The 16,043-nt window shown below is 39.4% G+C and overlaps 1 protein-coding gene across 7 annotated transcripts in view; it reads right to left on the minus strand.

Moving 5' to 3' along the window:
• Positions 1-16,043, minus strand: part of NCOA2 (nuclear receptor coactivator 2) — a 196,575-nt gene that overhangs the window by 22,532 nt on the left and 158,000 nt on the right. For all 7 annotated transcript variants that reach the window (XM_068396028.1, XM_068396026.1, XM_068396025.1 and 4 more), the window contains 4 exons: positions 8,958-9,168; positions 5,628-5,837; positions 3,387-3,602; positions 2,623-2,752 (listed from right to left, as the gene is read on the minus strand). In XM_068396028.1, the coding sequence (XP_068252129.1) occupies positions 2,623-2,752; positions 3,387-3,602; positions 5,628-5,837; positions 8,958-9,168 (767 nt within the window). The remainder of the gene's footprint in view (positions 1-2,622; positions 2,753-3,386; positions 3,603-5,627; positions 5,838-8,957; positions 9,169-16,043) is intronic.

Genomic DNA, 16,043 nt, shown 5'->3' on the forward strand with positions numbered 1-16,043 from the left:
AAGAACTCATTTCCGTAGACACCCTTTTAAACTGTTTTTCTATCAGACTAAGCAAGCCGAAGAGATCACAGAGGGGTCCGCGGATTGTCTAAGCTCACACAAACTGAACATCTGGAAGAGCTGGCCAGAAGCATGAGGAAGCAGGGAGAAAAGGACATTCCTCTTTTTGTTTGCAGCAAAACACTGCATCAGCTCAACCCACCTTATGGAATTGCACACTTGGGTACCAGTTCGTGCACTTGGTTATGCGCCTCAGAAAGGTGTCAGCAAGAATTTGGATACTGTCAGGCAGAGTGGGCTGGCTCTATAAATCCTGCTTACTTCACCCCTGAATTTGTATGCAAAGCACACTCACAGTTACAAAGGCAGAATAAAGGTTTATTCCAAATCCAAAGCACAAAACTTACTGAGAAACAAACGGAATCTGAAATAACACCTTATCTGCAGCCAAATGACATATTTTTGTTTTGCAGTTTGCACACGAGCCCTACTTCACGCACAATACTACAAGACTGCAACAGAAAATATAAAGAGCAAAGCATTCTGCAAAGCAAGGGCAGCTACTATATGCACATCATGGCAGAGTCTCATCCCAGATAATTACTCAGAGACAACAAAAGCTGTCACACATGGAGGGAGGAAACAGCACTATATGTGAACCCTTTTTACATGTCTGTTTGGAAAAACAAAGAAACATGTTTGTGTATTTAGTTTCTATAATGAGATATATGGTTGCCATGGAAGTCTAATCTCTATGTCAAAGCTAAGCAGAAGGAAAGAGCTGCGTCGTCAGGCTATACACCTAAAAACCCAAAGGATGGCAAGCAGGAAAACTAGCAAAAACGTATTCTTTTTAATTAGATCCCAGACTGTAAAAAATAAAAATAAGGATATATATGATGTACCTTTAAAATATAGCAAAGTATTAATCAATCTCATATATAGAGAAGTTTCTATAACTCTCACAGATGGAATTATAAATCAGTAAAAGGGAAGAGCAAAAAAATAAAAAAAAATCCTTTGAATCAAATTGCTTGCAAACTTTAAAGATGACTTATAAGAAGGGATCTATGATCTGGAAAAATAATCAACGGGGCTAGTCAAAAAACCTCCCTCAAATTGTAAATGGGCATGAATACATGTGGTAAGAAAAAGTTCAAAACATTTGTCAAATTCTGTATGTTAAACAAGGACAATGACTTTGCTTTTTTTCCCCATTTCTTTTCTATACCACAATCATAATGTTTAATTTTTCTCTAAAAGAATTATTTTTACTCACGATTTAACTTTTATGAAATTTAATACTCATGATGATAATCAGATTATAAAAATACAAATCCCAGGGATTAATAAAGTAAGAAATGGCAGCACCAAACAGTTCATCATCTATGTTTGGTTGTAAATGATCAAAATATGATTACTTTCAGATGCAACACAATGGGAATTTTTTTCACCATCTTCAGCTACAAGGAAATTATGAGAAATGCAAAGGTAACAAAATAAAAGGATTATCTGCCTGGTCTGCTGACCAAACATGGCCCTGTATTTTATTTTAAGGTGTCATTTTTTAAGTGAATAATTAAGTTAGGCAAACAGTGCTTTTGGCACATGAACGCCCTAACTGGGGCAGAATTAGCACCAGGAAACATCTTGAAAAGCATGAAAAAGAAAAGTAACAGAGAAAATGACACACTTAAATTTACAGATAATATATTCGGACATCCTTTCATAACGAAAATTAAGAGAATGTAGTCAGAAGATTAATCTTTCTTCGAACACACTTTTTTCCAACTGCTTCCTCTTCATTTTCTTTTCAGCACTCCTCCCATTTACTACTGTAAAATATCCCAGCTCAGGCAATTCAAAGTATTTCAATGTTTCTCCTTTATCTGCCCATTTTGTACTTATACAGTCCATGTATATAAAGTTTATGCAGTAAACTTTTTGGAGAAGACATGCTTTTTATTTTAAAAGAAGTGTAAATTGCTTTTCATAGTTATGGCATTACCTAAAAGTCTTAACAATAAACAAAGTTAATATATTACATATGAGTTAATAACTTGTGATTAAACTGTGGTTCTGGATACCCAAGAAGGAGCTAAGTTCAGGGAAGAGGCAACCTCCGTTTCAATTCATCTTTCCTTCCTCACCTTTAACAAAATTTAGGTCAATTAAAAAACCCCAAACAAAACAGAAATTCACAGTGTCCTGCAGTCCTTACAACACTACCCTGTTGCAGGCAAAGACTGCTATGTTATAACTACAAAGGTTCTGGTGTTTTTCCACACTTAGTGTTAAGTATAATCGTTAACAATAAAATCAGCAAAACCAGACAGAATCATGCCCATATTAATGCCTGAGAGGTGAAAATGGTGCAACTACCCAAAGCACTGGCAGCATTCACTGTGATACACAACTTCCAATTCTTCTAACACATTAAATGGCAAAGAGAGCATTTATAAGTGGTACTGGAACATGTATACATTGCATGAGTATAAAATACTACAAGCATTAAACTGATATACATTCGTAAGTATTTTATGTAGGGCTTTGGTTCCATGAGGTGTATAAAATAAGGGCCTGTAAAAACTCTCCATGTTTTGATGCGACAGTAAGACTCACCTGTTCTGACTACCAAAAGTTGCCTGTTCTATAGGCAAGATGCTGTCTGGCCATGGTGCAGTCTGATTTGGAGGGGCCTGCTGTTGGCTATACTGAGGTCCTCCTATGTTCATCTCCAATTCGGATGGCCCTAATCAAGGCAAAACCACCACGTAACTTTTGTGAAAGGAACCTACTTTCATGTTAATTCTTTCCATTGAATTATTTATGTTACAGTAAAAGCAAACAAAAACATTAAGACTTCAGTAACATTACATTTAAAAGCATCATGATTTTTTTGTTAAAAATGGCTTTTAAAATATGTGAAAATAACATGAGAACTCGAAAGTAGTTCAAAACCACAAAACAGCAGACATGACACCACAGATGCAAAAAATTAGTAAAATAAGCATAAAAAAAGACAGCATATAGTCAATATAATAATGTACTTGCTTTAAAAGTGACCAAGAACAATGATAATGTTCCCAGCATTTCCTCTTAAAAAACCCTACAGTCTTTAATAAACAAGACCAACTTCATATCCTCTTTCTTTGGCCACACCACTGTCGAGCTACAGAGTAGCAGGAATCGTTCATATCAATATACATGTTAAAAGTTAGTGTTTTACACACCTTCCTTCCCACTTCCACAGGCAACTTTCACTGTGGAATACGGTTCTCATCAAACCTGTAACTGAAGTGAGCCTTTTCTTTTTTTTTTCCTGCTTCATCTTTGACAATCCAGCATATGTCAAAAAGCACAACTCTGCACGTGCCCTGACTTACCCATATTCATGACCTGAGATGGAAGCATCTGCCTCGGGCCAGGCTGGTTGCTGGGTCTCAAGGGGATGCTGGCTGTGGGATTGCGGATCATGCCTGTTTGCACCGGCCTGTTCATGGCACTAGCTGTGGGCGCACAGGTCACCCTCACAGCAGAAGCCTGGCTCCCCCAATCTCCGGATGTCATGGCGGGCCGAGGGGCATTGCCACCGATCATTGCTGCACAAAAGCCAAACAGACTCAGATGCCGGCACATGATTCAGAACAGCTTTAGCATTACAGTGGCCCAATGAGCTGCATTTTTAGCGACGAAAAATGCAGTAGTTTCACTCAAAGCACATTGTACCACAACTGCCCATCCATATGTGCAAAGCTACAGAATGATGCCTTACGCTGCTTAGTCAAGGGACTAGAGATTATTATGCATTTTACATGAGGAAGATCCTTTTATCATTTCCGAAACGCTGTTCAGAGTAAGTGTTCCCACATGTAGCCTGCAACAGGTGCTGAGGGTGTGTGGATAGCCCTAACTTCCTTCCTCAGGAAATGAATCACGTTTGCTGATGTGTGTGTCAGTGCTTTACTTTCCAAGTGTTAAGTGAGAATGAAGACTCGAGTAACAAAATGTTATCGCTACACAGGCTTACCAGTTAGAATGATTGAATTATAATTCAGGTTCTGCAAACATCTTTTGTCGAGTCCTTTCATTTGGAACCTAGAGCCTTCTTAGCTTCAAGGCTCACCTCGATAATCTCAAACCAATATACGGTGCAAGGAAATTACTCACATGAACTTCCCGATAGATGCTGAAGTTCATTACCGTTATTTTAGGGGAAGTCCTCCTACATCTACTGTAAACAACTGATACAGTTTATTTACACTTGGAATATATAGAGTACTACACTCTGACAGTGGCCAAAAAAACCCAACCAAACCCCAACACAAAAACCCCCAAAACCCAAAGATGTGCATTCATAGTATTTATAAATGTCAATTTTATACAGTCAAGAAACCAGATAAAAGACTGATTTCAGATTGGACTACTGGTCTCTCCACTTGCATTTTGCAACATCGTTAAATGAATACTAAAAGCCACACAAATAATTATTACTCATCAGTTCAATTATTTGGTGATATATAACCAAGCAGAAAAACCCTCCGAAGAGGGTCATCGTTTCAGCTGCTGTAAAAAATTTGCTTCAGTGTTACATCCTCAGGTTTGTTCTATTTGTGTACATATTCTATCAGCTGAAATATGTGGTGTGCTAGAGCAAATGTCAGGAACACAGATAATACTCTCTAACTTGTATACATAAGATGAGTAACATCCTCTAATATGTATGCAGAACATGAAAGTAATAGGACACTTGAAAGACTACAAGTTGACCTCTAAACTGCTTAAATAGGATATTTCAGTGTCTGGCAGCATGTCTTTTTCAATACTGATGCAAACTAAATATAAAATTTTGACATTGAATATAGCCAGCTGAAAGGACTTACAATACCCGTTTATTTACTCAGAGTTCTTAGTGGTTATTGCACACCTGGACAGTCTCACACTATGTACTAGTTGAAATAAGTCAATCAGCCACACTTTTCTTGTGAAACCCCCTATGGTATCTTTGACAACATTAGGGCAACATGAAGAAATCAATACATCACAGATCAGGCATAATCCATGACATGAGGTAATACCATTGCAACATCTAATGATTCCCAAAAAGTTTATGTTTCAGAAAATGATGAAAACATTATGATTTCTTTAATTTAAAATGAGAACTAAGGCTAATAAACAAAGGATAACCAAGGGCAAAACCAAGGTCTGTAGAGATACACATCATAAGGGCAACAGTATTGCCCACAATTTTGTTTTGAAAGAAGTACCTCTACAGAGAAGTGGTTCATTTATTTCCTTTTTTGAGGCAGAAAGATTGGATTTTTACCTATCCAAGCCTCAGCTGAATCTGGAACATTGATGTGAACAGACTAACTGCCAATACACTGTGTTCATCTAGAAGTTTTCAGATAGGTGAAAAGCAGTGCATAAAGAGCAGGACTAAAAATATGCAGAAAAATAACTTCAAAATAAATATGTTAATAGATAACAGCCCATAAAACACATTTTTTTCCAGACTTTTTGGAAAGCACTTATAATAACCTGTACTTATAATAACCCCAACTTTAAGTTACACATGCAATAGTCTGTTACTCAAGTATATTTAAGAAAATGGAAAGTCATCTTACCTGTGTTACTGTTGCCCAAAGTTCCTTGACTTCCTATCATCCCTTCATTCCTGCCCATCAGTCCCGGTTGAGGTATCACTGAATAGGGGCTACTCGTTCTTATGGGTGGGAAAGTTCCTGCACCTGTTGGGTTCTGCAGTGTGATGTCAAGTGGTAAATTCTGGTTTGGTAATAACCTGCCCAATTGCCCTGCTCGTGGGTTATTAAAAGCTAGACAGGAGGAGCAAAGAAAATGGAAACTTTGTTTAAAAAAAAAAAAAAAAAAAAAAAAAGAACCCAAATACACTTTAAGCTCTTAGGCTGAGCTATTTAATGCTGCATAATTTACCCACTCCATATCTGTCTGAGAAACATCCCTTCTCGACATTTTTATGTAAATTTCAAAATGGAACATTCTGACACTAAAACAGATATGAGTTATTTTTTTAAAACTTCAAATAATGCAATTTAACTTACAGAAGAGCCACTACAGCAAAATATACCACTATGTGATGTGCATACTACTGCCAATTAATCTTATACCTAGTAGGACTGTAATTGCATGCAGATGTCATCCTGAGGCAGATTGTCAGGAATTATCTCAGTTTTGAAAGTTTTCCAGCGTAAGCTGTGCTCCTGAAGAAGCTACCAAAATTAAGGACAGATTGAGTCTATATCGGATCCTGTAGCCCCATTGCTACATCTCCCTCCTAAATTTCTTTTTACATTTTTTGTCATTAATAAAAATAAATTCTATGATTCAGCAACAACAAATAAGCGGTTTAGAATTAGAGCTGTGACACCATAATATTCTGGTAAAGAAAACCATGCCTGATGGTTACTGTCACCTTTATATAACTATTTTCTACTGTTGAGGTGTTTTGTGCTCTTAAAATCAGACTCCTCAAAGAAAACTGCAGACTGTCTCAGAAAAGTGAGCTTCAAATCATGACTGGCAAGCATCTGGCTCAGCTGGTGTTTGAGCAACGTTCCAATGAATGAAAGCATCCCCTGTGTGCACAACTAGTTCTCAAACATGAATCAAACACTGACCTTGTGCCTGTCATTCCATTTCCAATACCAACAAAATACAGACAAATAAATTAACCATTTTTGTGAAACTTATTTGCAATACTTCCTGATAGCTTCCCCTAGGAGAGTCTCTGATATAACGGCATCCCTAAAGCAACTTCTGCATTTTTGTATTCACCACATTACAAAGAAGTTAAAGAACTTCTTTTTTAATTTAGATCGAAGTAGTGATACTTTGAATTTGAGAACTTAGATGAGGTTTACTAAGCTTAGCTTGTTAAAAAGTACAGAAACATCTTATTACAAGGGTCTCTGACTTTTTTTCTTATTTTATAAAACCAGACTACAGGAACTCATTGTATTTATTTATTTATTTAATATAAGTTCTCTGTCAGGTGAATTTGCTCATATACTTGTATAGGAAATACACCACATCACATACACCTAATTCCTAACCATGAGATCAAAATTTTGCCTTGACTATCTGTTCAAACAAGCAAACAAAACTTACTTATGAGAAAAAATGACCTTGCCAAGCTTAGGGGCATCATAAAGTCTAAGAATTGAACCAAAACCTAACTTCAGTGACAGTGTCAGAACAGTTTGCCCCAGAAGGTCGAAAAATCACATAGATGAGTAAGTTATTATATGGGTAGCTTTGCCAGCACCCACTGATACTACAAAAAAGAAAGCTGGAAAATCAGCACAAAATAACAACATAGTTGATAAGATGTGATGGTGCTCAGATCACATATTCTATGCGTGGTCAGGATGGGACTGAAGGAGGCTCCATGTCCCCCATGCAACAAACTCTAGCAATTTGGCAAATCTTGCAGCTTTCAAGTCTTTTTTTTTTTTTTTTTAACAGACAAAAATACTTTAAATATTTTCACATAAAACCTATAAAATGAAAGCTGGTTACTTCTTCAGAAAAAAAATTTAAAACCTCAAACCTCTTCTGGAATTGTAATTGTTTTGACATTCATTCTACATTGCTTTTCTGTGCGCATATGCGAAGCCACTCACTATTTCTGTGCACCTGTTTTCTGTATGCTCCTCTACTGAAAACAAGGCAGAAGTTCCCAAGGGGAATCAGGCACAGACACAAGACTGAGCTGGAGGAAAAAGTTTTAGGGTTTTAATTTACATGGGAAACAGGATGCTGCTTTTACAGAACTGCTGCTAACCACCAAGACACTCTCATTTACAATCATACTGTTACTGTACTGCCAGTAAGTTTGAAAGCAGATTTAAAGCCAGGTTAACTCTGGAAAGCCAAAAGGAAGGAACCAGCAGACCTTGCTTCACAAAGAATATGCTAAAGATTTCAGATGCACAGATTTCCTTCTGACTTATGTGTTGCTGCTGTTAGTATCCCCATATTTAGAAAAATGAGTACATTAAGACGAAGCATCTTTCTCTGAGCAACACTGACAACAAATGATAATTTAAGGATCTGCAGTGGTTTTAATACAAATTTAAACATTAATATTTATTACTAATATTAATATTTATTATTCATATTAATTTAAACTTTTCTAAATAATAATTTGAGTTCATTTGAAAGTGGCATGGTATTATTTTAATATCAGCATGGCTACAAATATTATCTAAAACCACCAGTGTACATTTAAGTAAATAGATGCTGCCATCCTAGTCAACAGGAGAAAAAAATGAAGCAGCAGCTTTTTATGTTATTTTCTTCAACATTCATAGCTGATAAGACTCCTGTCTTGCTTGCTTTCCATTATTCTATGGTGGTAGACCAACATTTCCATGCTGATTTGTAAATTAATTAATAAAGTTAAGCAACATTGTCAGCTGGAAGCGACTCAATTAAAAGCCACAATTTCAAATTAAAGTTGGGGCATTCCTCTTAATCATATGCCTTTCTATTAATCTTGTGGTTTTAGAAGACGACTCTCCTTCACGCTTAGAAAAGCCTCTCTCATCTCTTTTACCGAAAGAGCTGCTGGCCAGAAGCGATCTGCATCACGACAAAATGCATGTGGCTCTCCATGCCAAAGCCCCCACCAACAGCAGCGTCACCTATAACCGCAGCAGTGGACGTTTCATTTTTTTTGAGGGTACCCCTTAAAACTCCTCAGAGGGCACAGACTTCCAGAGTGCTGAGGGAATGAGACATAACCTCCACGTGTCCTTCGAAATGGGATGACCGCAGATGGCGCTATGTCATCATGCAAGACCAGAGCAGGACGAGGAGCTGCCAGCTTCCTCCCCGGCCAACCCAGGAGCACCACGACCACGGCTTTGGGGGTTCGCAAGCTTTGCCTACACGCGCGCGGAAGGCAGACTCACTGCTCTGTGAAATCCTCATTGCTGGTTTCTGGGTGGCCACGGCCGCCCCGGGGCTGCTGTCACTGGTGAGCTGCATGAGGTCATTGATGATAGCTTGCTTGTCGACCGAGCCCGCTGGAGCGCCTGGGCGGCTATCTGGGAAAAGCTGCGGTAACTGGCTGTTCTGCAGGTCATCCAGAATCTCCTCCAAGTTATCCAGTTCACTGCCTGGCTGCAATGAAAAGAAAAAACCACAAACCCACAGTACACGTCGCTGCTCGCCTGCTGTTGGCACCTTGCTCACACCGAGCCAGGCAGCCCGCACCAGTTTGGATGCTTCCTGCGAGAAGCCCGATGTAGAGGAAGCTCACAAAGCTGTCGAAAGGGGACTGTGCAGGCTTCCCAGGGCCGGTCTGCCTTGCATTTGGGGAGTCTGGTGTGGCACTGGCACCCCTTCAAAACCTCGGCATCGGGATGCATGAATCTGCATGATCCGTACCTCGGGCAAAGGGGAGATTCTCCCTGTGCACTCTGTGATGGGTGCAGATAGCACCCATGGGATAGGATAATTTGGCAGGGGAAGAGATCCAACAGTGATGAAGATGGAGATTTATGTAGGTATAACCAATAATCCTTTCAGCACAGTCATACTTCTAGTCTCTTTATGACTTGATTAAAAGCATACAATGGAAAAGTTGCTTCACAGCTAAAACAATTCCCCATACGCGTTTTCTTTGTTACGTTCAAAACCTTCACACTGAATAACTATATAAGTTAACTGGCAAGAAATACACATTTCAATGAATTTCTATAAATTAAAACCTGTCAACTAGTTACTAGATTTAGGAATTTATTTTGCTCACAACTTCCCAAATCAGTGAAAATTAACTTCTCCATGGTAAGAAAAAAGAGAAATCTAGTTACATTCAATTCAGGTAGAAACTTACCATGAAATAAATATGGGAAAAAAATTAAGTCCATCTTATACTAACATAAATACTGACCTGCATGTTTTTCTCAAAAATGTTGATTTTCACCAGTATTTTTTTTTGGTCAGCTTCTCTGTCTACAAACTCTCAGAATGAAAATAATTTTCTGACTGAAATTTGGAAATTATTACAAGTATATTCTCCAATCCTAAACCTTTAAATAGGGTAAAACTCTTTTGGGCAATAATTACCAACAGGCAGCAGAGTCTCAGTTACCACCGAGTTGCACAGGAAACATTTCATGGCAGTATTTATAACAAAAAACTTACTCAAAATCAGCGCCTTCATTAGGCAATGTGCAATGACGGAAGAGAGGCAGAGAGTGAGCAGCCGGCCGTGAAGGATGGGGAACCGAGAAATAACACCACAAACATGCACACAACTGAAATACAATTCTTCCTGTTCTTTTTTTTTCTTTTGTCCTACAGGCACATTGTGAACTTGTTACTTATTGAGAACAAGCTTATGCCGCAGATCACAGGATAATGCAGAAATACCTGAGGTGGTTTTAAACTACCTACCAAGGCTCTCACAGCCTAACTAGGAAGCACTGCACGTTAGTCCGTACTAAACTCCTGCTGCCACAGCTAACCTGCTCCTGGGAAGCCCAGGTATTTTATTCAAAGGTAGCGAAGATGGCTTGAGGTTACATCTCTTCATACCTTGTTTGGTTGACTGGCTGCAGATAAACGCAGTATTACTCTTTACTCCTTCCACATCACTAATTAGTCTTTCAGATCGGAATATATGGTGCAAAAGAGGAAGTTTACTCTGTTAAAAGGCAGCATGTGGGTGATGTGGAGGCTGGTGTTCTTGGCAAAATGGTAGGGAATCACAGATTCAGAGGACTGGAAGAAATTTAAAGCTTCAAGGAAAAATCAGTGTATGCCATTCCCTACAGAAGTTCATATAGCCTCTTGTTAAAGGCATCCAGTGACAGAAAATCCATAGCTTCCCCAGGGAACTGGTTTCAGCACTCTGCTATCCTTACTATTCAGGTTTTTTCCCTCAGTGTCAATGCAAAATCTCCCTCAATGAAATTTAGGCCCTTCCTTCCTGTCGTATTTTGAATCTGGAGAACAAACTGTGTTCCCCTTTCTTTTTTCTAACCTTTTCTGTATTTGAAAACATGTGCCTTTTTGGGTTTTAAGCTAAAGTTAATAAGCAATCTCAACTTGTTGAATTTTCTTCAGCATACAACCTGTTTTCTAGACCTCTCATTACTCTTGTTGCTCCTGTGGACTGTCTTCAGTTGATCCACACTTTTGCTGAAGTGCCGCGTCCAGAACGGGACTTAGGATGAAGCCTTACAACTGCTGAGTAAAGCAGAAAATTTACTCTACACATAGATGGCGTAGTCCAGAAAAGCCTGTGATCTTTTTTAATTACATGACATTACTGACTGTCACTCATCTTGTGCTATGATCCCTAGACACAGCTCTGAAAAAGTCCTATCTAGCAAGTTGTCCCTTCCTTTTTTTTTTTAATTTGTGACACTATTCTTAACTAATTATAATAAATAGCACTTGTTCATCCTGAATATTTTCCTAAGATTTTTCCTCCATATCTCCTGTTCACAGATGAATTTGAATTCTGTCCTCCAGTGTATTTGCAGACATTCAAGTGTCACACGTAGCTTTATCAAGCATATGCTCTATTCAAACACTGAGCAGCTCTAGACGCTGCATGATCCTTAAACAACTACTTTGTGTGTAAGGACTTTCAAACAGCTTCCTACTCACTCACAGCAGTTTCATCTTGACCATGCATCTCTAATCTGCTTACGAGAATGCCACGCGTAAAATTGGCAAAGAGCCTTACTCAAACCAAGACACAAGGCATATGCTGCTTCTCTTATGCCTAAAAGCCCGCTGCCCTCTTGCAGAAGGAAAACAGGTTGGTCCAACATTACCTGCTCTTGACAAATCCGCCTGCTGACTTCGCTGCCTTCCAGGCACTTACAAGCAGTTGGGTGGACACAGCACACCAACAGAAGAGGCAGAGCCAGGAGGAATCAAATGTGATTAGAAGAAGCCTAAATCATTGCGTGGACAGGTGATAAGCAGATTCAAAAGGATGCTCTGAGAGACAGTTGCGAGCGATGTTTATTGGAGTCACATTTTGAGCACTGGGAGATCTGGTACAAGACGACTGCAAGAGCCAGTACAGGAGACTGATGTGGAGTATCATAAATTATAGAAGGATGATTCAGTACCCTTTGGGGGAATTAAGACATATTGCCTTCATTAAACATATTTGAGACAACAGCGAAGCGGCGTTTTATATGTTGCAGGGTTTTTTTTGTTTGGTTTTGTGCAGGACTTTTGTGTCTTTTTTTCTTCCTTTTTTTTTTTTTTTTTTTTTAAAAAAAACCAAAACATTCTGGCTACTGCAATTCTTTGTTTAAACATTAGATGTAAAAAAAAAAACAACCAAAACCCCAAACCAAAGCCAGAGAAGAACTTATTGATCCAAACGTGTCAGAAAACTGCACTCCCTAAGATACTTTTAATTTCTCTCAGGAAGTGGCAAAGAAAGGCCAAATACAACAGATGTATTATAACAACACAAATACGTAGTCTTCCCTTTTTTTTTGCTTAACATAATCAATATCTAGTATTTCATCTTTATTTTTTGATGAAGGTTCTCAACTGCTGCAAAAGCTCCAAGATAGATTTAGAATTAACACCAAGCTATGATATTAGCCTAAGTCTTTCCAGACTCACCCTCAAATGGCACCATATGCGCAGAAACTAGTATTAAAATATTTACTTGGTTAGTTCCATGGGATTTTTCTTTTATTTATATTCTATATTTATTTTGTTAATGGTCTAAATTGAACTTTACGTAAATAGAAGGCACACCCTAACCTCCCTGTAAAACAAGTATTCATCATGAATTCAAAAAAAATATGCCTGATAAAGTGCTAAGCATCACAAGAAAGCTCTTGTACACATACTTTCACTATCTCTACGCAACGCAATTACAACAACCTCCATAGAACTTGGACATTAAGTGCCAGAAAACATAAGACAAATTGTGCTTAGAAATTTTTTTGCATTTGAAAAAGTACCTACTTTCAAAGTACTTACACTGTCATGTAGAGAAAGGCAGATTAAAGTGTTAATTGCTTACAGAATTTTTTCAGCTCTACTGAAATGCAGTTACACCTCCACGTGAAGTTCAGTTTACAGAAGTTGCCATGTCAAAGTCTAGCTTCCATGCATTGTAAAGGACTGGATAAGATCCTAAACGCTCTGGAGATCTCTTTTCCACCATGGGCAATGCCCATGGCTTGCACTAAGACCATGTATCATAGAATCATAGAATAGTTTCAGTTGGAAGGGACCTTAAAGATCATCTAGTTCCAACTCCCCTGCCACAGCCAGGGACACCTTTCCACTAGACCAGGTTGCTCAAAGCCTCATCCAATCTGGCCTTAAACACTGCCAGGGAGAGGGCATCCACAACTTCTCTGGGCAACCTGTTCCAGTGTCTCACCACCCTCACAGGAAAGAATTTCTTCCTAATATCCAATCTAAATCTACCCTCTTTCAGTTTAAAACCATTCCCCCTCGTCCTGTCACTACATGCCCTTGTAAAAAGCCCCTCTCCAGCTTTCCTGTAGGCCCCCTTCAGGTACTGGAAGGCTGCTAGAAGGTCTCTCCAGATCCTTCTCTTCTCCAGGCTGAACAAACCCAACTCTCTCAGCCTGTCTTCATAGGAGAGGTGCTCCAGCCCTCTGATCATCTTCATGGCCCTCCTCTGGACTCATTCCAACAGCTCCACGTCGTTCTTATGTTGGGGGCCCCAGAGCTGGATGCAGTACTCCAGGTGCATCCATGTACTCCAGACTTCATACAGGTATACATTTCCTTTACGACTATGTATGACAGAGGCATCTGGGACTTCTTCCTTACAACAGCGTGTCTTTCAGTGGGGACACAACTTGAAACTATACCTGCCTTATACAAACCCCAAGCTAGCTCATCAGCTACCTCCATAGCACGGGCAGAACATTTGACCATAAAAGGTAAACAGAACCAAATCCCTGCTCCAAACTGGCCATAAATTAGAGGATTATAAAAAGAAGGAAAAAAATCAGAAGTGGAATCAATATAGTTTTTTTTCTCCCTGGAAACTGTAATAAATATACAATTGGCTAGAAATTCTGATATATTATTAGGTTAATCTACTACTAAGTTCTGGAAACAGAACTCCAATTGAAAGACATACAGAAAATGGAATCCCCATTCTAAGGTTTTGATAGAATTTCAAGAAGAAACCAGCGTCCTTCATTAATTTAACGGATTATGGACATCAAGAAATAGGTTTTTGGAAGATGAGGGGCATGTGTAAAGAAAATATTTTAGTATTGGGAAGATACTGGTTTCCACATAAAGCAAGGGGACAGTAGAGCTGATAAAGTGTGTGAGGAACATCAGAAGAATTTCTGAGTTTTAGGACAAAAAGGTACATGCTTAAGGTGATTTCTGGAACAGCACTGCGGCACTACAAAGTCCCTGTCAGACAAACAGGCTGTCTATATTGTCTACTGGCTGAAAAAGAGGAGAGTAAACTTATGCAGAGAAGGATTTTATTCCACACTACTCCAAGTGCTTTTCTACATCAAATTTCTACATCTTTGTTTCTTCATCTGTAATATGACTACAACAATCCATCCCCAATTTTACAGAAGTTTTGCAGTGAAAAACAATAAGGCTAAACAAAATGTTTCTTTAGCAAGGCAATACCTGACATCAGTCAGGGCATGACGTTTCTCTGATGTCCTCCTACACTTTCACTCTCCTTCCCCCGAGGTGTTAGCCTGTCCTTGTCAGATCTGACCATCTGCTGACCACTAGAGAGGCTGCTCCCGACCAGCAGCAGCGTGTCCTAGCTGCAGCCAGAAGCACAACGAGGGGTTTTCTGAGAGACAGCACAAGCAGCGGGGCACAGGGAAAGTGGGTGCGGGATGAAGCCCCACCGTGGCAGATCCACAGTAGCTGGTGGGCCAGCAGGAAAACGTAGGCTTACTGCTGAGGGATGCCCTATAAAACAAATATGTAGCAAACCAGGACTCGTGTTTCCACTGCCTTCCCTTTTTAATAGTGGAGAACGACACGAGCACTTGCGGACCTTGATAGCAACAGTCTTAATATTGTTGGTACTGTAGGAAAAGCTTTGCTGAGCCTCCCCAGTAGCTCTCTCTCTCATCCTCTCCCCCACAGCTGCCTTAACTGGAATAGCAATCAGCCTAAAAGAGCTTGATAACCATCATCCCACCAAGGAAGGGAAAAAGGTACGGTGACGCTGGAAATATTTTCTGCCATTTGAGAAAGGCTTCCTGTCAGTTGCTGTTCTCTGCAGAAGTATATGTTTAAACACACTACCTAGAAGACTGCTATTTTTAGTACAGTGGTGCACTTCAAAGCATTTCCTGCTCAGAAAGTCACACCAAAAGTAAAAGGAGAAAACATAATGGCTCTGCTGCCTCCCAACAGCCCGATCCCCCTTGCAGAGGCCATCCCATGGCCATTCCGCTGCAGTTGCCAGAGAAACTGCACACTCCAGTGACTAATTACTTAAAAATACAAAATTCCTCAGGAAGGAGAAGTTTTAAATAAACCTGCAAAATAGGTAACACAAGCACATGGCTAATTTTTACATACGGGAGGAAGAAGGTGGGGGGGGTGGAAGGACGCAGGAGGATGGAAGAATTTAGCACAAGAATCCGTGTTCTAGTCTTGTACTAAATAGTTCCAGCTTTGATCTAAATTTAGGCAATGAGCACTTCCTGTGGGAGACCGTCTTCCAAAGCTGAAGAGTTTTTGATACTAAATATTTTCAGTGATTTTATAATTGGGGTAAAGTGGTTATTTGTTTAAAGGCCTGGCCTTCAGCTAGATAAACGCTTACATTATTTTATATTCCCCACCATTTCCTCTCCTACTCCACATTGGACTTCTGTTTATTCAGCTCCAGGTTACACTGCGTTTTAAGTAAGTTTTAAAACTCAATTTGCAACCAATGGGAGCAACAAAAGCCCTTCTGTCATCATCCAGCAGCTGCGGGACTGGCTTCTCCTTACCTGGGTACTGAGGAAGCCTCAGCACTT

This window comes from Nyctibius grandis, chromosome 3 (assembly GCF_013368605.1).
Source record: "Nyctibius grandis isolate bNycGra1 chromosome 3, bNycGra1.pri, whole genome shotgun sequence".
Classification (NCBI taxonomy): Eukaryota; Metazoa; Chordata; class Aves; order Nyctibiiformes; family Nyctibiidae; genus Nyctibius; species Nyctibius grandis.